Source organism: Trichosurus vulpecula, chromosome 7, assembly GCF_011100635.1.
Source record: "Trichosurus vulpecula isolate mTriVul1 chromosome 7, mTriVul1.pri, whole genome shotgun sequence".
NCBI classification, from domain to species: Eukaryota; Metazoa; Chordata; class Mammalia; order Diprotodontia; family Phalangeridae; genus Trichosurus; species Trichosurus vulpecula.
This window is the reverse complement of record NC_050579.1, coordinates 114,577,474-114,604,727: the sequence shown is the minus strand read 5'-3', so window position 1 is coordinate 114,604,727 and position 27,254 is coordinate 114,577,474. Positions and strand designations below refer to the sequence as shown.

At 39.1% G+C, this 27,254-nt stretch overlaps 2 protein-coding genes across 2 annotated transcripts in view; one reads left to right on the top strand and one right to left on the bottom strand.

The window, feature by feature from the left end:
- The window catches only part of ADAT2 (adenosine deaminase tRNA specific 2), a gene marked incomplete at its 5' end in the record, with an annotated part of 40,221 nt that extends 38,206 nt beyond the window's left edge, over positions 1–2,015 (bottom strand). Inside the window, 2 exon segments of the mRNA XM_036768226.1 lie at positions 1,700–1,846; positions 1,848–2,015. Coding sequence (XP_036624121.1) covers positions 1,700–1,846; positions 1,848–2,015 — 315 coding nt within the window.
- Positions 1,939–27,254, top strand: part of PEX3 (peroxisomal biogenesis factor 3) — a 61,178-nt gene continuing 35,862 nt past the window's right edge. Inside the window, exons 1-3 of the mRNA XM_036768565.1 lie at positions 1,939–2,353; positions 7,802–7,933; positions 22,686–22,767. Coding sequence (XP_036624460.1) covers positions 2,281–2,353; positions 7,802–7,933; positions 22,686–22,767 — 287 coding nt within the window. The 5' untranslated portion in view covers positions 1,939–2,280. The remainder of the gene's footprint in view (positions 2,354–7,801; positions 7,934–22,685; positions 22,768–27,254) is intronic.

Genomic DNA, 27,254 nt, shown 5'->3' with positions numbered 1-27,254 from the left:
CACAGTTCCACCAACAGTGCATTAGTGTCAAAAATTTTTCCACTTTCCCTCCAATATCCACATCCCCTCCAACATAATATGTCAGAGGTATGATATGAATCCAGGTCTTCCTGAGTCTGGGACCAGCTCTCTATCTAACCCAGCAGGTAGATAATTAGGTACACACAAGATACATTTAGAGTAGATGGAAGGCAACCTTCAAGAGGACGGTAGTAACTGAGGAGACTAGAAAAGGCGTTCTGTAGAAAAGGGCCATTGAACTGGGTCTAGGGAAAAACCAGAGGAACTTTAAGGCAAAAGTGAGGAAATAGCAAATTTCAAACATGAGAAAAAAGCCAATGCAAGGATTTTCCTGTGATAAGAAGAGAAAGTAGGTTCATATGCCTAGTTCCTGGAAGGAATCAGAGTTCATGGAGGGAAGTAAATTGTGAAAAGAATAGATAGGAAGGATCCAGATTGTAAAGACAAATGAATGGGTTTCTTTATTCTAAAGGTAATAGGGAGCCAGTTGAGTTTTTTGAACAGGGGGTGACATGATCAGACCTGAATCACAGGAAAATCACTTTGGCAAGTTGTATATAGTATGAATTGGAGCAAGGGTGTGACCTGAGGCAGGAAGTCCAAAAGAAAGCTATTGCATGTAATGGGCCACAGAAGAGGTGATGAGGGACTACCCTACGGTAGTGGCTTGTGAATAGAGAGAAAGAATATTGTAAAAATGTTGTGAATAACAACGATTTGGCAACTTGGGGTGACAGTGAAGAGATGATGACAAGGGGGTTATGGACCTGGATGACTAGGAGGATGGTAGTTCCTTTATAACTCTAGATCAAGAATCCTATAAACTAGGCACAGAACTTAATAAATATCTGTCATAATGACAGGTGTTACTTCTATAATGCCATATATATAATCTCATTTGATCCTCTAAACAATCCTTTGAGGTAGGCGCTATTATTTGTATTTGAGAATTTTGAGAATTTGTATTTGGGAATACTGTTATTTGAGCAATAGGCTTAGAGGGGGAAGTGACCACATTCAATCTGCTAGTAGGTGGAATCCAGATTTCCCGACTCCTACACCTTTGTACCTTACCGTACAAACGAAATACTCCTTTGTCAGAAACCGTAATGGGCTGGGATAAAGCAGATAAAGGATGAAAACGCAAAGAAAAGAGGCGCTGATAGCAAAGAAAATTTATTTACTAAAGAATATTACCCCACTGTTCCACCTTCCTCCTGCAGGAAAACTTAGGCTCAAAAGGGCCTTCAAAATAGGAAATTACTTCTTGGTGGAGAGAGGAAGGAGAAAAATGTGGGTTCTTGGTCCATCTACGCCAGAAGCCGGCTGCGGGACTTCAGACCACGTCCGAAGAACCATTCCTCCCCTCCCCCCTTGCCTCCTATCCCTTGTGGACGGTCTTGAGAAGGAACTTGGCAGTGCAAAGGCTGCGGCTCTGTACCAGGTGTTGACACCTGGCGCTGGCACCCGACGCCACCGCCAAGCGCAGCCCAGATTCTAACTAGGTTAAAGTGCAGGGGGAGTGGGTAAGGAAAGGGCTCTCTTTCCCTGAGTAGGAAGATGCTCCGCCCCACGCGGCGGGAAGGTCCTGCTTTACAAACGAGAACTCGGGGCCCGGCCCACCACCCAAACTGAAGGGCGGCGTCACCCCGGCGCGCCCTCCCCCAATCCCCCTCACCATGTGCATCGCCCTCTCCATCCACGCCTCCCTCTCCTCGGATGACACTGACACACCCCGGGCTGTGAGAGCGGCCGCAGGGGTCTCCTCCATTCCTCTCTGGCAACCCGAGGCCCAACTAACAGAGGGCGAAGAGAGAGAGAGAGAGAGCAGACAGCCTATCAGAAGAGAGCTGGCGGCGGAACGTCGGAGGCCGGCGGCTGCTGTTTCCGGGGGAGCAACCGGATGGTGGATGCACCGGGGACTGAATTCGGGACGGACGCTGCTTTCCGGCGCCGAAGCAGCCGCATCTGCGGCGGCGATCGGGACGGCGGCCAGGACGGCTCAGTCGGGTCTCCACGCCCCCTTCCCTCTCCGGTGACAGGCGAGCCAGAGACTGGCAGCAGTGATTTCTCCAGGAGGACCCGGGGAAGGAGCGAGGGTGACTGGGTACTTTGTCCCTGGGACCAGACCGGCCAGCCGCGTTCACCCGAGAAACCGTTCCCCTTCCCCCCGCTCCTTCTTCCAGGTCCCCCACACCCCCCGAGCTCGCGGGTCCTCAGCCCCCCGACCCCCTTGTTTCCCGCCTCCGGGACCGGAAGATGCTCAAGTCCGTGTGGAATTTTCTGAAACGTCACAAGAAGAAATGCCTGTTTCTGGGCACAGTCCTCGGAGGTGGGTGCAGGGGCTGGGGGGACGTCGGGGGCTGGGGGACCCGCGCTCTGGCAGCCTGTGCCCGGCCCTCGGCTCCTCCAGCTCTTTGCTTGCTCATCCTTAGCCAGAGGAGGTGGGGTGAGGGGGACGGGATATCCAGGGAATGGTTTTCTCCCGTGCTAGAAGGGCCCTAAGATGTCCAAAGCCCTTGTCTGACAGATGAGGAACCTGAGACCCAGAGAAGTGAAGTGACTTGCCCAAGGCGGTATTACCTAGCCAACTCAGTCTTTTTTTTTTTTTTTTTCCTGTTACATACCTTGGTTAGGCAAATTGCCTCTGGATCCCATTTACTACCGAAGTGACCTATTGCAAGCAATCCAATTGCAACACCCAAAATTTTGCATTGATTTCTTCTTTACCAGGAGTTTCGCAAAACCTAAGAAATTGCCCAAAGTGAATGTGTCTTTCTCCCTCTCTGTGTCCTCCCTCTCTCACATCTGCCCCTCTTTCTCTCTCACTCTCTCTCCTTTTTCCCTCTTCCCCTCTCCTCCCTTACCCCCTCTCCCTCCTCTCTTCCTCCCCCTCCTCTTCTTCCCTTTCCCTCCTCCATCTCTCTTTCTCTCTCTATTTTAAACTCTATTTTAGTGTTTGAACACACAGCTAGATGTACTGAGGGCTCCAAGTACTTTTTCTAATTGACCATTTAGTCCTTTTATTATTTAACTCTGTGTAGTAAAGACTACATTCTAAAGTATGACCTAGATGGACAACTGAGAGGTTCATCAATCTTTTTTAAGCTTAAGCTCCATTCTGTTTGGAGTCTTCACTAGAGTCATAAGGGCAGATAAAAGAAATTCTCAGGGGCCCTTCCTATTATCCTGTAGTCGTAATGACTAAAATTTGCAGGAGGCCAGGGAGGGAAAATATTGGTGTGCATGGTGTACATAGGTAGGAGATGGAATCTTATAAGCATGAGGTTTCGTGATACTCTTATCTCGACATACATGCACTAGATACAAAACAACTTAGAAATCAAGGACAAGAATTTCCCAAAGAGCTTTGCCCATCTGTCTTTTATTTTGATTATCGTTTTCCATGCAAAGCCATAGATAAATAATAACATATTCTAGTCATCAGTATTTCTGATTTGTGGCTAATTTTGTGTTTTAATCCTAAAAGTTTGAAACCAAATCCTTATCGTTGATGGAAGTGTGGTTCTATTTGAGGCCATGAGTAGGATTTTTGTTTTTGTTTTTGCTGTTTTGAGATCTAAAATCTGTATACATTTAGATGTTTTTATTTAAACTGTACAGATGGCACTCAGTTCTCCATTTTTTAATTACATTGAATGTTTAGCCTGGAGAAGTGTTAGTGAGAATTTGATAAAGGTCTTCAGGTTGAAGGATTGTCATTTTGAAAGTGGAAATGAACTGATTTTGATTCGTCTCATGAGGGAAGAACTAGAAACAATGGGTAGAAGTTACTGAGACACAGATTTTAGCTAAATATAATACAAAACTTACTGAAGAGCTGTTCTTTGAAGGGAAGAAGAGGAAGAAGGAAAAAAGAAGAAGAAAGTTACAAGGCTTAGTGAATAGATCATTGGTCCTGGAGTCAGGAAGAACAGAATTCAAATCTGGCCTCAGAGGCCTACTAGCTGTGTGACTCCAGGCAAGTCACTTTAACTCCTAACTTTCTCAGTTTTCTCATCTGTAAAAATGGGAATAATAGTACCTACCTCTCTCAAGGGTTGTTGTAATGATAAAATGAGATAATAATTAAAGTGCTTTGCAAACCTTAAAACTTTATATAAATTCTACTAATAACTAATACCCTTTGTTTACATAGCACTTTAAAGCTTACAAAACAATTTCCATATGTGGTACTTTATATGTTTTTATCTTTCTTTTAAAGATAAGGGAGTTGAGACTCAGAAAAATTAGGTGATTTGCATGTTGTCTCATAGCTAACAAATGTCAGAGGTGAGGTTTGAAACTGGGGTTCTTTTAGATTACAGATTAGGTTAACTCTATAGAAACCAAGAATTTCTTAATGATAACAAAAGTATAAATATGGCATTTTATTGAGTTCTTGTTTATTTGTAAGGAAATTGAAAATTTATTACAACAGTCTATGAAGGAATAGACACACTCTCCTTCAGGTGGAAAAGGGAAGACTAAAAGAAAGCTGTAGGGGACATAATTTCTTGGGCTTTTTTTCTGGGTGATCATAGTTCAAGGAGCAACTTAGATTTAAAAAAAAAGATGCAAAGATCTTTGTCACTATATGTGGTAGATACAGATACATATAAGTGGAATGCAAGAGAAATATTTAGAACAGGAAGAGAAATTGGTTTTATGGTCTTACAGACATTAGGAAAACGAACTTTTTTCCTCCCAAAATTGTAGTTAGTCAAAAAAAGAAAACAGTGGAGGATCACAATAAAGGTTTACCTAAAATACATCAAGCCTCTCAATTAAGGGTAAAGCTTATTAATTTATGTCAGACCCAAGGATTTGATTCAGATATGGAGAGAGAAATTGCTAAAACTATGGGAACATTCATATCTGTTGGTTAAGGTATGTCTTCATGGCACATGTTTGAATGGGAAATCTGGCTGGCTTCTAATAAGCCTAAAATAAGAAAATGTTACAGAAGAGTGGGCCACCGGTTACAGTACATCTTATTTTCTTATTGACCACTATGAGAAAATATAGCACATGGATTTAATTCATGATTCTGCATTCCACTTATGAGTGACCCCCTCCAGAAATTGCTAGGTCATTTTCTGTGTAGCATCTGTGTTTATAGTACACAAAACTTTTACAGAAAATATAAAGCGAGGAACAAGCAAACCATTCAGGAATTCTTCTTTGCTATTCTCCATCTCAAAACCCATCTTTTTTTCCTTTATTCCAGTCTCTGATGAGGAGGTGGACCCTTCTCCTTGCCCAGACCATCCTCTCTAGTTATATTCTTGCTCGTGTCCCTTCCCTTTCCTTTAGCAAATTCTACAATAATTCTCCCAACCCTTATCTTCAATTTCCCCTTATCTACTGACTCCTCCTTCCTGTCCAGATTCTTTTCCATCCTTAAAAAACTCTGAATTGTCCCTGATCTTCTCAAACTATTATCCCGAATATCTCTTTTCACAGCCAAATTCCTGAGGGGAAAAAAGTCATCTATACTAATTGCCTCTACTTCTCTCAACTCTTCCAACTCATTATAATCCTGGCTTCCAGCATCATCATTCAAATTAAACTGCTTTGTCAAAATTATCATTGATTTCTTAATTACCAAGTCTGATGATCTTTCATCAGTCCTTATTATTGACTTCTCTGTAGCATTTGAAACTGTTGACCACTCTCTCCTAAATGCCATCCTATCTAGGTTTTCCTGACACGACTCACTCTTGCTTCTCCTCCTAATTCTCTAATTACTCCTCAGTCTCCTTTGGTAGAATGTCATCCATATGATGCTCCCTAATTATAAATATACTTCTAGGACTCAATCCTCTGCCTTCTTTTCCTCTCTTTCTCTCTCTCTCTCTCTCTCTTCCTCCCCCTCTCCATTCCCCCCCCCCTCCTCTCTCCTTCCCTCCCTTCCTCCCTCCCTTTCCAATAATCTATGATCTCATTAACTTCGCTTGGTTCAATTATAAGCCCTCTACAGATGATTCCCAGATTTTTTTAATGTAACCCTAGTTTCTCCTGAGTACTAATTCTGCTTCAGCTATCCATTAACAACTCATTATCTTTTCTCCCAAACTCTACCCTGTTCTTAACTTCTTTGTTTCTGTTCACAATGTCAGCGTCCTCCCATTCACTTGGGTTCAAACCCAGAGTCATCCTCTACTCTTCCTTCCCCGGACATCTATTCAGTCTTCAACTTTTGTTGATGCTACCTTCATAATTTATCTCCCATCTTTTCTTTTTCTCCATTCACATGGTTACTACTGCAGCTCAAGCCCATAACACCCTTAGCCTTAACTATTGTAATATTTTTCTAATTAGTTTTACTGCCTCAAGTCCCATTCCTCTCCATTCCATCCTTCCCACAATTGCCAAAGCATTTCCTTACTCAAAAAGTTTCAGGTGCCTCTAGGATCAAATACAGACTTGTCATGTGTAGTATTTAAAGCTCTTCTCAATCTGGATCCTGCCTACTTTCCCAACTTATTATACAAATTGCTAAACACATTGCTCCCTCTCACAAACTATGGCTTCTAACCAAACTGGCTAATTTGTTCCTTGTATATGACATTCTGTCTCACAGTTTTACCAAGGCTGTACCCCTTCCTGCCTGGAATGGACTATCTCTTCTCTTTCTTAGAATCAACAGCTTCCTTTCTATGCTATATTAGGAAGGCAGAATTTATGATTTCAAAGAGAATCTCATATGTGCCTAAAATGTCCGGAACCGCAAGATACAAGGAATTCTCTAGGCAGAAGGCAGGAGAACTAAAGCACGTATTTACACTCCACAATAACAAGCCCACAAACCAGCATCCCCATTTTGATATTTTCATCAAAAACTTCCAGGCCCAATAAAGTCCGCCTTACAAGGGTAACCAGGAGGCCACAGAGAAGCGAGATGGTATAAGGCAAAATCGTATACATGCTTCCCCTCTACGGTAAGAAGATTACCCACTAGCCTCTAGTCAGCTCTGCTACCGGCAGCTCAGCTTCGGCTGTAGGCGTCTCTGGCTCCAACCGGAAAAGGAAAGGAGGATCTTCAAGCTGTCCTCTCCCCTCTTATAGAGTTTTTGACATCATCAAGTGCCGCCTGAACGACCAGGACCGATTGGTTCTTGACTTGGCCCCTCCCCCTAGCATAGACCACGTTAACACACCTCCCTCAGCCAGCCCCACGGCTCATCACACAGGAAGCTCTCCTATCCCTGGCATGGTCGCTGGGCCTCCTGCCCCGGAAGAGCAAGCCCCAGCATCCAGGGAAGCTCAACGAGGCAAGCTGAGTCATTCAAAGAAAACAAAGTCCATTCTGGCTACATATGCTCAGCACCAGTCCCACTTGCTGCTGAGTTCTTTTCTGATCTCTTTTTATATTGCTTTCCTCTCCAGCAGAGAAAGTAAACTCATTGAGGGTAAATAGTGTTACTTTTTCATCTTTGTAGGCACATATTATGCACTTTATTTAAAATTTTATTGATATTATTGCCAAATAAACTTATTTCATTTTCCTCGTGTTAATTTTGTAAAACTCAAGACAATGGTTTTGTCTTTTGTATAAAAAAACATTAACTTACTAGCTGTGTGACCCTGCACAAGTCATTTAACCACGATTGCCTTCCTTCCCCCCATCCCAAGAAAAAAGAACGTTTAATTTCATTTTTTAGCTTTCACAGATAGAGATTCATAGATGGATAAACCAGGATTTTGGTCTTTTTTTTTTTTAGCATTGTGAGAAACATTCTGATACCATAATTAGTTCATTTTAAAAAACTTTTAGGAGTATATATCCTTGGGAAATATGGACAAAAGAAGATCAGAGAAATACAAGAGAGGGAGGCTGCTGAATATATAGCCCAAGCAAGACGACAATATCATTTTGAAAGTAACCAGAGAACTTGCAATATGACAGGTAAGACAAAAGAATATTTCTCTGTGTATAGAATTATTTATATGTGTGTGCACATGTATATAACTGTGTATAAATACACACATATATAAAGTGTGTGTGCATGTACGTAACTTTGTATATATGTATATATACATACCTTGTATATGTATATATGTGTGTGCATGTATAATAATTTGTGTGTGTGTAAAACAAACTTTGAAGATTTTTTTTGTCTTGTTTCTTGTCTTTTGTTGTTGTTATTGTTGTTTTATAGTGTATAGGTAGCACAGAAGCCAAAACTTCTGAAGTCCAGCTTCTGACACATACTGGCTGTGTAACCCTGAGCAAGTCACCTAATCTCTATGCTGTTGGGGTATCAAACTCAGATAGAAATGGATCCCTGCAGGTCGCATATTGATTTAGAAAACCATAAATTAAAATTATTTTTGTTGTATTGTATTTTTATTTATTTTGATCTGGTTAGGGTAGGACTGTCAGCTTTGAGTAGACTGCTCTAGACTCTTCTCTAAGACCATAATTTTTGATAAAGTGCTGGACCTACACTGGGGGAGGGAGTTTCCTAAACCAGTGAAATTACAGGTCCGGTCCTTGTCCTTGTCCCTAAGGATACTTAGCACACTGTATGTTTCACTTAATGCTTAATATAAATGTCTGTTGATTTGAAATGACTAGCCTAGCATGAAAAGGCTTCTCACCATTAGATTGGCTATCAATTTATCAGTTCTTTTGGTCACGGCATCTCATAGAGATCCTTTGCTAAGGCATAAAGGAGTTGTAATCTGCATTAGTGGAGAATGTACCCACACTGATCAAATCATGGTTCTTTTGAAGTGTTAAAGTAATTAGTAATTTCAGAGATCAGTTTTTCAGTAAGATAGGCTTTTTTGTCATTTAGCTGTTAAGTTGTGTCTGACTCTTTGTGAGCCCATGGACCACAGCACACCAGGCCATTCTATCTTCCATTGTCTATTAAAGCCTGTCCAAGTTCATGTTTGTTGTTTCCATGATACTGTCTATCCATCTCATCCTTTGCTGTCCCCTTTTCCTTTTGCCTTCAATCTTGCCCAACATCAGGGTCTTTTCTAATAAGTTGCATCTTCTCATTATGTAGCCAGCTTTAGCTTCAGTTTTTGACCTTCCAGTGGGTAGCCTGAATTAATTTCTTTAAGTATTGACTGATTTGACCTCCTTGCTGTCCAAAGGACCCTCAAAATATACTAGGGCTACATATTATTTGATGATAACAGGATTTTAATGTAAAAATAAATAATATCAATATGTAGATGCTTAATGTTATAAGAATATATAACTTTATTTGGTATTTGAAAAATTGCAGACCTTTTAGTTCAGCAAAGTGCCTTCCTTGGAATAGATACTCAATATGTGTTTGATAAGTTTAATACCTATGGCTAGGGAAATTTGGGTAAATATGACTTCTTTAATGCTAATAAATCCCCCCCAGATGATCTGATGATTACAGGAGCTAGTCTTCCCCCTACTTCTTCATTAGATAGCTCCCCCATTTTTCACCTCTTCAAAGTCCAGGGCTGATGCCTAGTAACAAGATGAATGGTTAAGAGAGATAAATGGATTCAAATAAACATTTATTAAGCACATATATGTATAATACCACCTTAGGTATAAAATTTCATTAAGATGAGTTTCTGCCCAGAGGTGCCCCAACAACCCTCTGTCCTACTTCTTAATACCAATTCCTAGATACCCCTCTTGTTTTTGCTTCTGGGACACAGAATTAAGGAGGAGCTGAAATATTCATGATATGGATATGAAAGGAGAGAAACGCTAGTTGGAAGCAACCGGTAGTAGCAATGGGAATGGAAGAGAAGAAATAGGATGACTCAGATATAAGATTAAGATATGACCCTGAGCATTTGTTTTGGGACTGAAATATTGACTGGAGGCCCTGCCCCCTCCCATCTGATTGTCCTTACTCTTAAGGGGTTCTTTGCCTCATTCCTTCCCGTTTTCCTCCTTGACCCATTTCCATGATGCTAATCTCAAAATTCCAGTTTATCAACTTCCACAACTGTCTGTCCCTCTTCTTCTTAACATACCAGTTCTTTTCCTCAGGTTTTGAGAGCCAGAACAAACAAACACCATGCAAAACAAAAGCTGGGCAAATTCCCATTCTTAATACCTATGAACAAAGTGAAGCCCTTCCTATCCTGGCAGATGAAAAAAAATCTGGTGGAAAAAGTTCTTTGTATCACAAGATGGAATTTTGAATGTATTTCCCATGAAAACACTTTCCATACAGTGGTTAGGGTCTGTTAAATTAGAGAGTTTGTATACAATACTGTACTTGAAATGTGGATTAAATTGGCTTTTTTGGCCCCTGTTACATAACATTATATTTAGGGAAATGTTCATATTGAGGGCTGAAGAACCAACTGCAACATGAACTTTAAGAACATAACTTATTCACAATATGAGACTGTCAGTACTAGAGAGATATTATCACAAAATATTAACAATTTGCGAACACTATGAAGGCATCCTTATAATGGGTTATTGTAAGCCCAGCTTTAGGAAGAACAGGTTTTGTCAGAATTATTCTACTATAAGGAGACAGTAAATAAGATCATAGATCTACAGCTGGAGGGTACCTTAGAGACCATATAGTATAATACCCTTATTTTACAGGTATGTGCTCTTGCCATATTACTTCTAATGCATTTATTTGCTTAATTGACTAGAAATTGAGTCCTTAAGCTCAGTCTACATCTTAGCTGCTTTAGATAGATTCTATTAATCTATTTGCAAAGGGTAAACGGTCTTAGGTTTGTGATTGGCTGAAGTCTGTCAGAAATACCTTTATTAAACGCAGTTATTTGGAGAGAAATTTGGCCAAGTTTCTCCTTCTAGCCAATGACTTTTCAGACTCAAGCAATTTCCAACTCACTTTTTATAGTGATCATGAAGCAAAAGAAGAAGAAATTGTATAGTAGTGAAAGGACAAAAGTACATAATTTTAAATAACATTTTTAAATTTTTTTCCAGAAGGAACATTGGTAATGTGGGTAAAACCTTGGGAAGATCTGCTTGGCAGTTGTGACTTCATGGTAGTAAGATACTCACAAAACTTAATGCAGTCAGTGATTAAAAGGAAATCCTGGACCCTCTTAAAATATTAATTCTTAATTTTTGCAATTTAATTAGAGGCTTTAGTATTATCCTCCACAATAACTTTCCCCTTTTAATTTTATATGCATTGTAATGTTTCCCTGTATTCCTGCCTCTCCTAGAGAACCATCTCATTTAATAGAATTTGTTTTTAAAGAAAAAGAAGAGCAAAAATCAGCAAAACCGATCAATGCATCAAAAAAACCTGAAAATATATGCAGTGTTTCACACTCACTGACCTTCCCTCCACCTCTGTAAATGTGTTGGGGGAGGTGTCTTCTCATATATTTTCTTTAGGGTCATGCTTGTTCTTTACAATTTAGCAACATTCACTTTCTTTTTTTTACAGACATATTTTTAATGATATCTCTTTACATCATCAAAATTTCTCCCCTTCTTCCCTTCCCCCTTGTAGAAAGCCATCCCATGTAACAAATATTTTTAAAGAAAAAATAAGCAAAACTGATCAATAAATCCCCCAAAAAATCTACATCAAAATGTGTAATACTAGTCAACTTCCCATCTCTGCAAAGAAATGGAGTGAAGATATTGTCTCATGTGTCTTCTTTGGAGCCATGCTTATTCTTTGTAATTTTGAAACATTTACTTTTAAGGTGGTGGTTCTTGCCAGTAACATTGTTGTAATCGTTGTACATATTGCTTTTATGGCTTTGCTTAAAAACTCTGCATCAGTTCATGTAAGTCCTTTCATATGTCTGTATTCGTTATATTTGTTGTTACAGCAAAGTAAAATATTTCATTACGTTCATATACTACAGTTTGTTTAGTCATCCCCCAGTGTATTCTGTCTACTTAGTTTCTGGTTATTTGCTATCACAATATATATGTGTACAAATGTGTATCAGTACTTGTTGTGGTAGCAAATATATATGGTATATATGAGGACTTTCTTCTTATCATGACCTCCTTGAAGCATAAGTCTAGTAGTCACCTTATTTGCATAATTCTAAATTGCTTTTCAAAATATTTTATTCATTCTTAGCTCCCTCAACAATGCACTAGTTTTGCCTATCTTTCTACAATCCCTTCAACATCAACTATTGTCATCTTTTGTCAGCCATATAGGAACACTAATGAAATAGATAAGAAAACAGTAATCAACAATTTATTGTATATGAGGACATTTATAAAGACACATTCATAGTGAAAATGAAATTTAATAGGATGTATTATGCCTTAGGTGATTCCAAAGAAAAGCAAGAGTTGTAATTATGATTTCAAATAAGGTAACAAAAATATGCAGTCATGAAAGATAAACAGGGAACAACCGCTGTACTGAAGACCACCGTATACAGTGAAGTAGTATGCTTGCTGAAGGTATACATCATTACTAAAGGAGGCATTGAGACATGTGAGTCAATACAACCCTGAGACAAAAGAAAAAAGGGAGGGTGAACTATATAGGAATGAAGGAATAAGAAAATAGAAGAAGGAGACGTGAAATATGTAGAAACAGGTAGCCAGTAATAGGAGTAAGAAAAGGATGAGAAGAGATCCAACCTCAAAGGCTTCTTGGAACACCTCTTTCCTGAGTGCTTCCTCCAACCCCTTCACAACTCTCCCCTGCTGGGGTTAGTCTAAGGACTAAAGAAAACAAGTGATGGAAAGGATGATGGAATCCAGAAAGATAAAGGGATTGGAATCTTCCTGAAGCACTGTCCTATCTGGCTGCCCTCCCTGGAAACAGATCTCATCTAATTAGTCCTGAGGGTTGGAACTACCCACACACACAAAAGGCAGGATGGTCTGCCAACACTGAGTTTTTGGAAAGGAAATGACTATTAGTATGGATATTTTCTGCAGGGCTACCATGGCGGGGGGTGGGGAGGGAAATAAAGTAATTATGACAGACTAGGGAAGGTAGGTGGCACAGGAGATATAGAGTGCCAAACCTGGAATCAGGAAGACTCCTCTTCCCGAGTTCAAGTCTGGCCTCAGACACATATTAGCTTTCTGACCCTGAGCAAATCACTTAAACCTGTTTGCTTCAGTTTCCTCATCCATAAAATGAGATGGACAAAGAAATGGCAAACCACTCTAGTGTCTTTGCCAAGAATACCCCAAATGAGGTCATGAAGAGTCAGGACTGAAAAACAGCAAATTACAAACAAAAAATAATGAGAAGGTATTCAAAGAAAGACTATTTCAGTGGATAAGCACATTACCACAACATAGGAAAATGATTCAGAATTTCCAGATTAAAATGAAGATAGCCAAAACAAATTCTTCAGGGTCCCCCAATATAAGAATTGAGCAACTCTTAAGGGCCTCCAGAATGGCTTGGAGAGAAATGAGGACAGAAATTAGAACTTTTAAGGAGCCAATCAGCAAATCTAATCAGAGATTAAAGAAGTTAGAATGGAAGATAGACATACTCCAATATCAGTAAATTATGAAGAAAACAAATATAATTGAACTACAAAAGTGCAGAGGTAAAAGGAAAAAAGTATTGCAACAAGTTTTTTAAAGGATAGTAGAACATGTAAAAAGAGTGCAAAAGAATACCGAATTTGAATATATGCAAAGAGGCAATTTAAGATTATAGGCTTTCCAGAAAAAAATAATGAAAAATAATGCCTGAATATTGTACTCCAAGAAATCATGCAGAAAAAAATGTGAAGAAACATTGGAAACAGATGAAAAAAAAATCAGTTTGAGAGGATCCAAAGAAAGCCAACAGAAAGGGACTCCAAAGTTTAAATTACCAACAAACATTGTAATCAAGAACTGTACCATCAAAGAATGAGTCTTGCAGGTTGCAAGGAAAAGGAATTCAAATTCCAAGTAGAAAAAGAATAACCACAGTGTTATTCTGACATTATATGAAATCAAATGGAAAAGGAATATGATGTTCTGAAGCATGAAGGACATTGGATGGCATCCCAAAACAGTACATCTTGCGAACCTGAGACCAAATGTAAGGAGAAAAAAGTGTCTATTAATATATCTAGGATTAGACAAGGAAATGGGTTGTGTTTATCTGTGTATGAGGGGGCGGTGAATATTTTATTTTTCTTTTAAAAAAATTCTTTACATTATATGAGTTACATTGTAAAGGCAAAGAGAGAAACAATGGGCAAAAGAATTGTAAAGTATCTTAAAGATATAATGAAAAATCAAGAAGAGACTAGATAGATGAAATTAATTTTTCAGGGGAGAAATTAAAACTCATTAATAAGTCAATATTATAGGTAAGATAATACAGAAAAATCTCTTGGAGATGGGAGAGGGTGAAATCAGGGGGCCCAGGGCATGACTGGTCAAGACACAAGAGGATAGATGGGTGAAAGACTTTCAATTTATTGCCTTGCCTTTGAATCGGTGGGGGTGCAAGGATAAAACACTCTAGATAGAATGTAGAGGAGTAGCAGCTTGGTATGCCCAGCAGAAAGGGAACAACTTGGCAGCAATGCAACCAAACCCTACAGAGGAAGGAAAGAGGGTAAGACACAGGTCTTACAAAGAACCCTGCTATTGGTGTGTGTGGTGGACATTTCTAGAGATAAGCTCCTATGGGATCCAGAGACATACCTCTCAATACTAACTCAAGCTAATAGAAAATGGTTGGATACCTTGGAAGGTACATCTTGGAGAGGATAGAACAAGAGTATATAAATTCACATGGAAAGTTGCATGACATTAGAAAGGGTAAGGAATAAGGGAAAAGATAGCAGGATTATACTACAGACTAGGATTACTGAATACTGCACACTATACTGAAACTGCCTCAATTGGTTAGTCATTCAACCATTTATTATGTGCCAGGCACTATGCTAAATAAACCCTAGGGATACAAAAAGAGACAAAAGATAATCTTTGCCTTCAAGTAGCTCATAATCTAATAGGAGAAACCCCAACTAAACTGCTATGTTGTTGTTTGTCCTTCCTTTTCAAAGAGGACCAATGACATTAGGAGGTGATGTATTGACTCACCTAAATTGGATTTAAGTGAGGTAGAGTTGCAGAAAGTCGTCAGCCTCACTCTCTCTTCCAGAGTCATCAAAATCCAGTGGCAAGACAAAGTCAAGATGACTGGCAATGGCCCAGGATCCAGGGGATGACCTTGACGTCTTGGATGTCTGACCAAGCTCTAAGCACTCCACAGTGCCTGCTTCAGCCACCTTCATGGCCATTGGAACAAATTGTTCTCATCCATCCATTCTACCCAGGAAGTCTTCACATGCTTGGAGTAGACATCTCTCAACTTACCAGTGGGTTTGAGGCCTCTTGGTTACCCTAAACCTGGTTTAGTCTGTCTGCCAAAATGCTTTTACTGGGGTGTGGCCACTGCAAATGCTACAGCTTCTTGGAGCCACAGGTGAGAGTTGAGTGCCAGGTGGACATGAAAGGTGGATAAGTAGCCCTGAAAAGGCCTTGGCAAGCCCTCACACCAGAGGTGCTAATTCTCCCTGAATACTCCATATGTTTTGCATGATTGTACATGTATAACCTATATGAAATTCCTTGCCTTGTCAATGAGGGAGGACAGAAGAGAGGAAGGGAGAGAATTTGAAATAAAAATTTTTTTAAATTGTTTTCACATGTTATTGGGGGAAAAGACCTATTGTATTCCAAGTACTGTGGTAAGCACCAGGGAAACAAAGGCAAAAACAGTCTTTTCCTCAAGGAGCTCACAATCTAATGGGTGCTTACCTCAGTGTGTGTGTTCCTAAAGAGGGTATAGTTTCGTGAGCAGTTGATGGGAAAAAATACAAACAGTTGTTAAAAGGACCTCTAATAAACATTCATGGCTATGCACAGTAGAGGAAAAACTTAGAGGCACTATGTGTGCAAGTTTGTGGAGTGGCTGGTATCCCACTAGGTGCTTCACTGGTTTTGCTCGTCATACCATTGTAAAGAGCTCCCTGTGTATTCATTGTGTGTTTTCATTGTTTGCCTTTAAAATTCAAGTTTTGTGCTGCAATTATGCCCTTAAAGTATAGTGATAAACTTCAACCCCCGAAGTAGCTACATACTTCACAAATTCACCAGTCAAGTGAGGGGTTTTTCCAGAACCTCCATCACCAAGTAATGCAAGGTTGAACTGCATTTGGGGTTGGTTTTCCTTGGGTGGTGATCACAATGGTTCTTCTAGAAGTATCTCAGTCTCTATCTAATTGAATGATGAAAAGATGGCAGAAGTGCAATTCCATGATCTTTTTTAAAATGAAGAAGAATCTCTCATACTATGGCATTTCAGCCAAATGTAACTACATCTTTTAGAAGTCCTTCTTTTGGCTTGCAAGAAAACTTACTGGAGACCCAAATTTGGAGTTTTTGGCAATGCCTGCTCTTGCACCTCCAAAGGTTGTCAGGACCTAGCACTGGCATCACAACAGGACTTACAGATTGTTCAGACAACTGTTTTCCCTGATGAAGATGATGACCTGTAAGCTAGAGCCCAGCATCAGTAACCTAGTTTTATAGGCAACTGTCCTGTGATGTCAGGGGTGTAGAGTGTTTGTGACTGTTATATAGCTGAGCAAAACATATGCTTCATCTTTGGGATGCTGAAAGAGATGAATGGGCTTTAGAGTGAATGTGGAAGTTTAAAAAAATATGCAATTCCTATTTTGGACCTGCATATTTAGCTGTTTTAGACTTCAATTACTTCCCCTTGAGTTTCAAATATGACTGCTACAATCCTGCCACAGCATTAAGTGGTGAATTTTTTCTTTAATTTTAGACCAGAGCTCAAATACAGAATAGAGAAAAGAAAAAGAAACATGTCATAAACTTAAATATCGAAACTTAAAAACATATTGAAACTTAAATATAAAGTAAGAAAAGGGGGGAAAAAGTCATATGCACAGCAGAACATAAGAGAGGATTCAAAATATGTAGCAATAAATTTTCAAGAAAGCCTGTATGACAGATGCTACATGTTGTGTTGAGAGCTGTCCATCTTTGCTCCCTTTTAAGTTTTCTTTTGTTCTCTGCTGTGCACTTTTTGTTTCGTTTTTTTTCCCCTTCCTATCCCCCCCCGAAAGCTACAATTAAGATATATTTTTGGATGGCGGCTGGAAAGCAGGGACTAGCATGAGCTCCCCGCTGAGTCCCTCCAAAAACCTATAAAAAAATGGCTCTGAACCAATTGTAGAACTGCAGAACCCAGAAAATAGCAGAGGGAAGCAGGGCTCCAGTCCAGGACAGCCTGGATGGTCTCTGGGTGAGGTCTATCCTGCATGGAGCTGGGAGCAGAGCAGAGTCCAGCGTGGACAGCGCGGACCAACCAGAACAGCAGCCAGGTGGAGCGGGCCCTAGCGCCCTGAATCAGTGAGCTGCAGCAGTTACCAGACTTCTCAACCCACAAGCACTAAAGACAACAGAGAAGGTTAGTGGGAAAAGCTGGGGAAGTGGAAGGAGTTCCTGGTTTGGCTAACGCCCCGGGGCAGCGGAGGTGGGGCAGCTACAGAACTACAGCTGCAGTTGCTTCTGGCCCCAGGCCCACCTGGTGGGAGGAATTAAGTGGCAGATAAGAGCAGGGGTGAAGAGCCTGCTGAAGATCTAAGCCCAGTCCGGGTTGGGGGTTCTTGGGGAAAGAGGAGTGCTGGTGTGGCAGAGCTGGCGCATCCTCCCAGGCTTGGAACATAGTTCTCTTAACTCTACAAGCAGTCATACCCTGCTGAAAAACTCAAGAGTCAAGTTAGTTGGCTGGGAATATGGCGAAGCAGCGAAAATGCACCCAGATTCATTCTCAGACTCTGAAATCTTTCTTTGGTGACAAAGAAGACCAAAACATACAGCCAGAAGAAGTCAACAAAGTCCAAGAGCCTACAACAAAAGCCTCCAAGAAAAACATGAACTGGTCTCAGGCCATGGAAAAGCTCAAAAAGGATTTGGAAAAGCAAGTTAGAGAAGTAGAGGAAAAGTTGGGAAGAGAAATGAGAAGGATGCGAGAAAACCATGAAAAACAAGTCAATGACTTGCTAAAGGAGACCCAAAAAAGTACTGAAAAATATACTGAAGAAAACAACCCCTTAAAAAATAGACTAACTCAAATGGCAAAAGAGCTCCAAAAAGCCAATGACGAGAAGAATGCCTTGAAAAGCAGAATTAGCCAAATGGAAAAGGAGGTCCAAAAGTTCACTGAAGAAAATGCTACCTTAAAAATTAGACTGGAGCAAGTGGAAGCTAGTGACTTGATGAGAAATCAAGATATTATAAAACAGAACCAAAGGAATGAAAAAATGGAAGACAATGTGAAATATCTCATTGGAAAAACCACTGACCTGGAAAATTGATCCAGGAGAGAAAATTTAAAAATTATTGGACTACCTGAAAGCCATGATCAGAAAAAGAGCCTAGATATCATCTTTCAAGAAATTATCAAGGAGAACTGCCCTGATATTCTAGAGCCACAGGGCAAAATAGAAATTGAAAGAATCCACCAATCGCCTCCTCAAATGGATCCCAAAAAGAAATCTCCTAGGAATATTGTGGCCGAATTCCAGAGCTCCCAGATCAAGGAGAAAATACTGCAAGCAGCCAGAAAGAAACAATTTGAGTATTGTGGAAACACAATCAGAATAACCCAAGATCTAGCAGCTTCTACATTAAGAGATCGAAGGGCTTGGAATACGATATTCCGGAGGTCAGTGGAGCTAGGATTAAAACCAAGAATCACCTACCCAGCAAAACTGAGTATCATGCTCCAAGGCAAAATATGGATTTTTAATAAAATAGAGGACTTTCAAGCTTTCTCAGTGAAAAGACCAGAGCTGAATAGAAAATTTGACTTTCAAACACAAGAATCAAGAGAAGCATGAAAAGTTAATCAAGAAACAGAAATTGCAAGGGACTTACTAAAGTTGAACTGTTTTATTTACATTCCTACATAGAAAGATGATGTGTATGATTCATGAGACCTCAGTATTAGGGTAGCTGAAGGGAATATGCATATATATATGTGCATATATATATACATATATGTTTATGTATATATGTATATGTGAGTGTGTATGTATGTATATATGTATACGTGTATATATATATAGAGAGAGAGAGAGAGCGGGCACAGGGTAAGTTGAAGATGAAGGGAAGATATCTAAAAGAAATAAAATCAAATTAGGGGATGAGAGAGGAATATATTGAGAGAGGGAGATAGGGAGAGATAGAATGGGGTAAATTATCTCACATAAAAGTGGCAAGAAAAAGCAGTTCTGTAGGAGGAGAAGAGAAGGCAGGTGAGGGGGAATGAGTGAATCTTGCTCTCATCAGATTTGACCTGAGAAGGGAATACCATACATACTCATTTGGGTATCTTACCCCACAGGAAAAAAGGAGGAAGAAGATAAAAAGGGGGGGGGTGATAGAAGGGAGGGCAGATGGGGGTGTAGGTAATCAAAAACAAACAGTTTCAAAAGGGGACAGGGCCAAGGGAGAAAATTGAATAAAGGGGGATAAGTTAGCAAGGAGCAAAATATAGTTAGTCTTTCACAGCATGAGTATTGTGGAAGGGTTGTACATAATGATATGCATGGGGCTTATGCAATTTTGCTTGACTTCTTAGGGAGGGTGGGTAGGAAGGGAAGAGGGGAGAGAATTTGGAACTCAAAGTTTTAAAAACAGATGTTCAAAAACAAAAAAAAAAGTTTTTGCATGCAACTAGGAAATAAGATACACAGGCAATGGGTGTAGAAATTTATCTTGCCCTACAAGAAAGGAAGGGAAAAGGGGATGGGAGGGGAGTGGGGTGACAGAAGGGAGGGCTGACTGGGGAACAGGGCAACCAGAATATATGCCATCTTGGAGTGGGCAGGAGGGTAGAAATGGGGAGAAAATTTGTAATTCAAACTCTTGTGAAAATCAATGCTGAAAACTGAATAAAAGAAGAAAAAAGAAAAAAAGATATATTTTTATATAGATATATACATACACACACACATATACATACATACACACGTACATATATAGACATATACTTTCCCTAACAAATTCTACTCTTGATCTTTGGTTTTTTGTTTATACATATCTCTTATTTCCTATCCCTCCTGACTCCTCTACTTTACTTCTCTCCAATACCTTGCCCTCCTATTATTTAGCCTATTCCCTCCCCACCCAGGTTCCCTCCCCTATCCTTCAATTCCCATAATTCTAAACACCTTTCTATAACTCCTTGTTACCTCACCCTCCTCTCTGTAGATTCTTCTATCTTCCCAAGGATCCCTCTCTTATCCTCCCATTCCCATTGATCTAAGCAACCTTGTATACCTCCTTTAACCTATTCCCTCATCCTTCCCTCTAACAATCTCTCCCTTATCCTCTCCCCCCTTCCTATCCCCTACCAAGTGGTAAATCTTGTTTATTACTTTCATTCCCATTTATTTGGATCATAATAAAGCATTTCAAAATTTTTTTGAAAAAGATCATTCAGGACTTAACTGTATAATGTATTTTGACAGGTTTGTCAGACTGGCTAGGGAAGGAATATTCTAGAGCTTGATATTCAAGAGGTGTTTAGTGAACTTTTAGGAAAACTTGCCAAGACTTACATGAAATGATGCAAAGTGAAGTGAGCAGAACCAGGAGAACATCATACACAGTAGCAGCAACACCGTATGATGATCAACTATGACTGACTTAGCTCTTCTCAGCAATACAATGATCCAAGATGGTTCCAAAAGACTCATGATGGAAAATTCTCTCCACATCCGGGGAAAGAACTTATGGAATCCGAATGCAGATCGAAGCATATAGTTTTTTTTCTTTCATGTTTTTTTTTCTTTTATTTTCTTTCTTCTTTCACAACATGACTAACACAGAAATATGTTGCATAGGTTCCCAAAGTGGGTGATACCACCTCCTAGGGGGTGGTGGAATGATCCAGGAAGGTGGTAGTAACCTTGGGTGCAATTGGGAGGCATTGAATAAAAATAAGGGTTAACCTAACCCTAGGAGAATGCTGGGTACTTTTTTTTAAAGGGGGTGGTGGGCCAAATAAGTTTGGCAACCTCAGTACATGATTGCACAAATATAACCTGTATCAAATTGCTTACCATCTTAGGAGGGATAGAGTGGAAGGAGGGAAAAATTTGGAACTCATAATTTTATAAAAAATGAATGTTGAAAATTGTCTTTATGTGCAATTTGAAAAAAAAAAACTTTAAGAAAAAAAGAAATAAAAGGAATTGGTAAGGTTCCTGAAAGTAGACAGACTATCCAACTCCTACAACTTTGGAGATGCCAACGGTTAACCCAAGGTGAAGGGGCTGGTGGGCTGCCCCAGCCTACTACCCCACCATGCTCTTTTAGATGGTCTTCTTTTAAATGAACTAAATCAAAGGGCATTTTGCTCTCAGCATTGACTGGACCTTCTGTTTCTAATGTATAATAACTTTAGTCTTAGTAGCAAACCCTGACAGTGATCCCAAGCTTCCATCTTTTTAACATCAGTAGTTTTATCAGTGATGCTGTACAGCTATGATTAATGGAAACACCATAGTCTCTAAAGAATTAATATTGAAGGTTATCTAAAAGACGATAGAGAGATAACTTAGTCAGAGAAATTAAATACACATTTATTTTTCACTTTTACATTGTAGAATTAGTGGTTTACGCTTAATAACTTTGTTTTGTATCCCTCTATTTTTCCTCATTTTGTTGTTTTAAATTATAAACTCTAGTATCAGAAATTAATTTTTATATCCATTGCTATGTTTATTTGAAGTTGCTTAGGTTATTGTTAGCATCAGGAAGTGAAATAATAACCAGTACATTGCATAGCACCTACTGCATTATTTCCAAAGCACTTTCTTAGACAGAATCTCATTTTATCTTTACAGCATTCCTGTGAATTAAGGATAAAGATTATGTACAGTAACACAGGGGTGTACAATAAATCACACCTAAAGTCACAGAAGCAGTGATAGAAACAAAACTGGGATTCTGGTTTTCCTGATTAGTCTAGTGTTCTTTTTACCAAAGTGTGTAACTGTTTATCTCTTCTTTTAATAAGCCCTTTCCCCATAAATTGGTATGGAAGTGTAAAGCAGAAGCTATAAGTAAAAAGGAAACACTAATTTGAATTTCCATTCTTCACTCCCTTTGCCAACATACACCTACCAAATGTGTTGTATTACAAAATAACTTACGACTATTCGCCATTTATTTATTTATTTGTTTGTTTGTTTGTTTATTCGCTCTTTGGGATCTATATGAACTGATACAAAGTGAAGGGGAAAAATTGGAAAATGATTGTGCACAGTGACAGCAATGTTGTAATGATGATCAACCATGAATGACTTACCTGCAGTGATCAATACAGTGATCTGAGACAATTCCAAAGGACAAATGCTATCCACCTCCAGAGAGAACTGATGCACAGGGTGCAAATTGAAATATAATTTTCTCACTTTTTTTGCAGTATGGCTAATATGGATATGTTTTGCATGATTTCACATATACAATTCATATATTGCTTGCCTTCTCAGTGGGTGGGGGAAAGAGTGGAAGGAAGGGAGAGAATTTAGAACTCAAAATTTAAAAAGAAAAGAATATTTAAAAAATAAAAACAACTTAAGACTGTTCACTTAAGATATTGAAATAACTTCTAGTGTTTTAACTAGCATTTTTCTTTAAATTACAGTGCTATCAATGCTTCCCACACTGAGAGATGCCTTAATGCAGCAATTAAATTCTGAGAACCTCACAGCTCTTCTGAAGAACAGGTAAATACAAGAAAAATGTACTTAATAAATAAATCTACATAATCCCAAATTTACAGATTCATGTAAATAGACATTATCTTTCCAAACACAGGAATGCTTTAAATTTAGGAATATGAAGTTTCATAAGCCCTTTATACATTAATATGGGAAAACTTATGGAATAATTAGATTTTTAGTTGTGACTAGAAAATAATTTCACAAAGGTTATTTTAATTAATATAGCTTAAATGCTCTTATAATCATATTTTATTTGCTTATTTCCTACAAATTATCTTTAAATACTTAGACACACTTGTCATTGACATTCCACAGCATTGTCCTACAGTCTTGATCACCATTCTCAGCTTCTCAGCCTTCTGTCTGTTCCCAATCTCTCCATCTCAACATTAAACTTAATTGCTCTAAACCCCAAATTCTTTAGCTGTGAGTCTACTATCTAAATAATTCTGCTGGAGACACAAGCACGTTGTCTGGAAAGAGCACAAAACTTAAAGCCAAAAGGCATAGGTTTTAGTTCTAGCTTTGCTACTTAGTTATATCACTCAGTTTGTTTACCAATCTGTAAAATGGGCCTGCCTTACAGGATTGTCATAAGAATTAATTGTAATTAAATATACACATAATATATATATATATGTATATGTATGCATACATATAGTTACGTTGTATTATAAAATGCCATGTGTTACTACCATGTAAGCTATGTCTGTTATTGCATCTGAATGTTATTTTAGTCATATATTTGACCCATCTTTTTTTCCTCTATGGCTTCCTAGTCCTTTTTATTTTTAGTTACATTGATCTGACCTGGGAGGGAAAAATCTGAAGAAATCAGACATTTGGTTCAGCAATTCATCAAGGTCATGAAAATATTTTGTCTGAAGATATCTTTATAGCCAAATTCATTGATGAAATTATCTCATGTGTAGGCTTCTAACACAGAAAAATAAGCAGTGTATCTTGAATAGAAACACATTAAGGAAGTTTAGAGCAGGAGTGAATATGCTGAGAAAGCTCACACTATATAAGCTAGTATTCTACCACTGTTGTTGTATGGCATCTAGTCATGGAACCCTCCAGTCTCCAAAAAATTAAAAATGAGTATCATTCTCAGGACAATGAAGAGGCAGATTATAGATGTGAGCAGGGTTCACCCTAAAGTAGTTTTGTGGAAGAATCAAACTAATGGGTGTCATCAAAGAAATAAACCTTCACAAAAGAATATGAATTAGTCACATTATGAGGTCATTGGATAAACAGTGGATAAACCATGTGCTGTGCTAAAATTTTCTTGCTATTAGGAGAAAACAAGAAAGCTCTTCGCCTCCCTCATATTGGGTGGGTACCTTGGATGACCTTCTAGGAGGATATGAACAAAAGTGTCCTAGGATGCTATTTGTTCTCTGAAACCTTAGAGGAACCACCCATATTCATAACGTTATAAATTCATAGGAGTATACTTTTTTCTGGTACATAAATGGGAGTATTATACGGTCATCAGAGGTAAGAATAGTGTCTGCCCTGTAACCATACAATCTTGGAAATGGAAGTAATCCATTAAGTACTTTTGGATAAATGGAACGTCAACACAAAAACAAATGTGGGGCAGCTGAAAATGGTTTCTTGTTTGTTTGTAAAGAGTCTTTAATAAAGCAATAAACATTGTCTTTGAGACCTATATGAACTGATATAAAGTGAAGGAGAAAAATTGGAAAATCATTTTGCACAGTAACAGCAATATCATAATGATCATCAGCTATGAAAGACTTAGCTGCAGCGATCAATACAATGATCTGAGACAATTCCAGAGTACTTATGATGAAAAAAATGCTCTCTGCCTCCAGAGAGAGCTGATGAACTGAGTGCAAATCAAAATATAACTTGCTCACTTTTTTTACTGTATGGCTGATATGGATATGTTTTGCATGACTTCACATATATAATTGAAATATTGCTTGCCTTCTCAGTGGGTGGGGGAAGTGAGTGGAAGGAAGGGAGCAAATCTGGAACTCAAAATTTAAAAAGAAAGAATGTTTAAAAAAAACAAATTTTTTTTTAAATTGGGAGGAAAAAAAAGAAGTTGTCTTTGGGCTTTCTGTGACAGACAAGAATAATTTGTATGGGACGAAAGGAACAATGGATTTGAAGTCAGTATACTGAGGTTCAAATCTTGACTCTTTCATGTAAACTTTTTGGTTTCCAATTTCCTCCTTTGTAAAATTATGGCCTAGATAAGCTCTCTAGTCCTTTCAGCTCAAAATTTATGATCCTATGAAGCTACAATGTTGAGTCGTCAGCTAGGTAATATAGGTAACCATGCATGTAATTAAGCCAATCATCTACCACTCACAGAGCAGGCTAGCCAGCTTAGCTGAAGCAGCAGGGGCCCCCTGAGGGAGAGACAAGAGGCAGTATGTACCAGGCCAGGTTTGACCAGGTGGTCAAACCACCACTGCCACCATCTCCCCTCAGACCCCCATGGAGACAGGCCATGACCCTGCGGCCAAGATCCTTGATCATAGCAGTGCTTCTAGCCCAGTATCCTCAACCATCATCCTTGGAACCAGCTCTCTGTGAAGATGCAACCTTGCAACTGCTCCTATAGGTCCTACAATCACAGCTACTAAAGACCCATAAAATAATCTTGCCACTGAAGTCCTTGGAATTACCAAATGGTTCAACAGTGTTACAACAATTCAGCTAGCAACTGCCGTGGGGGTGAAAGACCAACACAAGCCCAGCAACAAGAACGCTGCCAGCACAGGTTCTTTTGATCTGCTTTACTAAGGAATGTAACGTTAGGGGGTAACAGTCTTATTTCAATCCAACATACAAATATCATTAACTTAGTTCAGGGGAAAAAGCCAGCACCCCGAACTTGAGAGTAAACACAAACAATTACAAACATACATTATAAACAGACCAAATACAATTCATAGTTACCAAGAAACCATCAACATCTGGGTGAGCTGGGAGGCTCTTAGAGCAGCAGCCCAGAGTCCTGTGCCAACACTCCTCCAGGAGTGAGAGCCTCAGCAAATAGCTCTGTTCTCTCTTTTTATACACTCTTTAGCCGTCATCAAACGTCATCTGAGCCACCAGAACTTAGGCTTCTACTATTGGCTCTGGTCTTAGCAACTCCCTTTAGGACCCTGAGGGCTTCACACCCACATCGGCTTAGCGTCTAGTAGATAGGGGTTTGGGCCTGGGGCTTTGCACCTAGTAGGGCTCAATCAAAGACACTTAATTTATCATTCTAAAGCTAAAATAGTCCCAACTTAATTGATATTACAAACAGTCAAAAATGGTATTGATTGTATTTGTGTACAGTCAAAAATGATATGATTGTATTTGTATACAATTTTAATGTATTGTATACATTAAAGAAAAGGCATTACTATCTGCTTTGCCACTGTACACTGAGGACCATGGGACTTTTTTCTCTGACTTATAACTGAAACCTTCCATATGTGTTCTGTCTTTCATTAGAATGCTAGCTTATTGAAAGTTGGAACTGTCTTACTTTTTCTCTTTGCATCCCCAGCACTTAGCTAAAAAACTTCGTAAATGTTTTATTTATTCATTTCCAGGAACTTTCCCAATCTGAAAATGCTTTAAGAGGTGACAAGTATGTGCAATATAGCGTGTTTTCTTTTTTTAAAAAATCATTATTTATTTATTTAATATTTTTAGTTTTCAGCATTAATTTTCACAAGAGTTTGAATTACAAATTTTCTCCCCATTTCTAACCTCCCCCCACTCCAAGATGGCATATATTCTGATTGCCCCATTCCTCAGTCAGCCCTCCTTTCTGTCATGCCACTCCTGCTCATCCCCTTTCCCTTGCTTTCTTGTAGGGCAAGATAGATTTTTGTGCCCCATTGCCTATATATCTTATTTTCTAGTTGCATGCAAAAACTTTTTTTTTAACATCTGCTTTTAAAACTTTGAGTTCCAAATTCTCTCCCCTCTTCCCTCCCCACCCACCCTCCCTAAGAGGGCAAGCAATTCAACATAGGCCACATGTGTATCATTATGCAAAACCTTTCTACAATACTCATGTTGTGAAAGACTAACTATATTTTGCTTCTTCTTATCCTATCCCCCTTTATCCAATTTTCTTGCTTGACCCTGTCCCTTTTTAAAAGTGTTTGCTTTTGATTACATCCTCCCCCTATCTGCCCTCCCTTCTATGTCCCCCCTTTTTTATCTCCTTCCTCCTTCTTTCCTGTGGGGTAAGATACCCAATTGAGTGTGTATGTTATTCCCTCCTCAGGTCAAATCTGATGAGATCAAGATTCACTCATTCCCCTTCACCTGCCTTCTCTTCTCTTCCTACAGAACTACTTTTTCTTGCCACTTTTATGTGAGATAATTTACCCCATTCTATCTCTCCCTTTCTCCCTCTCCCAATATATTCCTCTCCCATCCCTTAATTTGATTTTTTTTAGATATCATCCCTTCATATTCAACTCACCCTGTGCCCG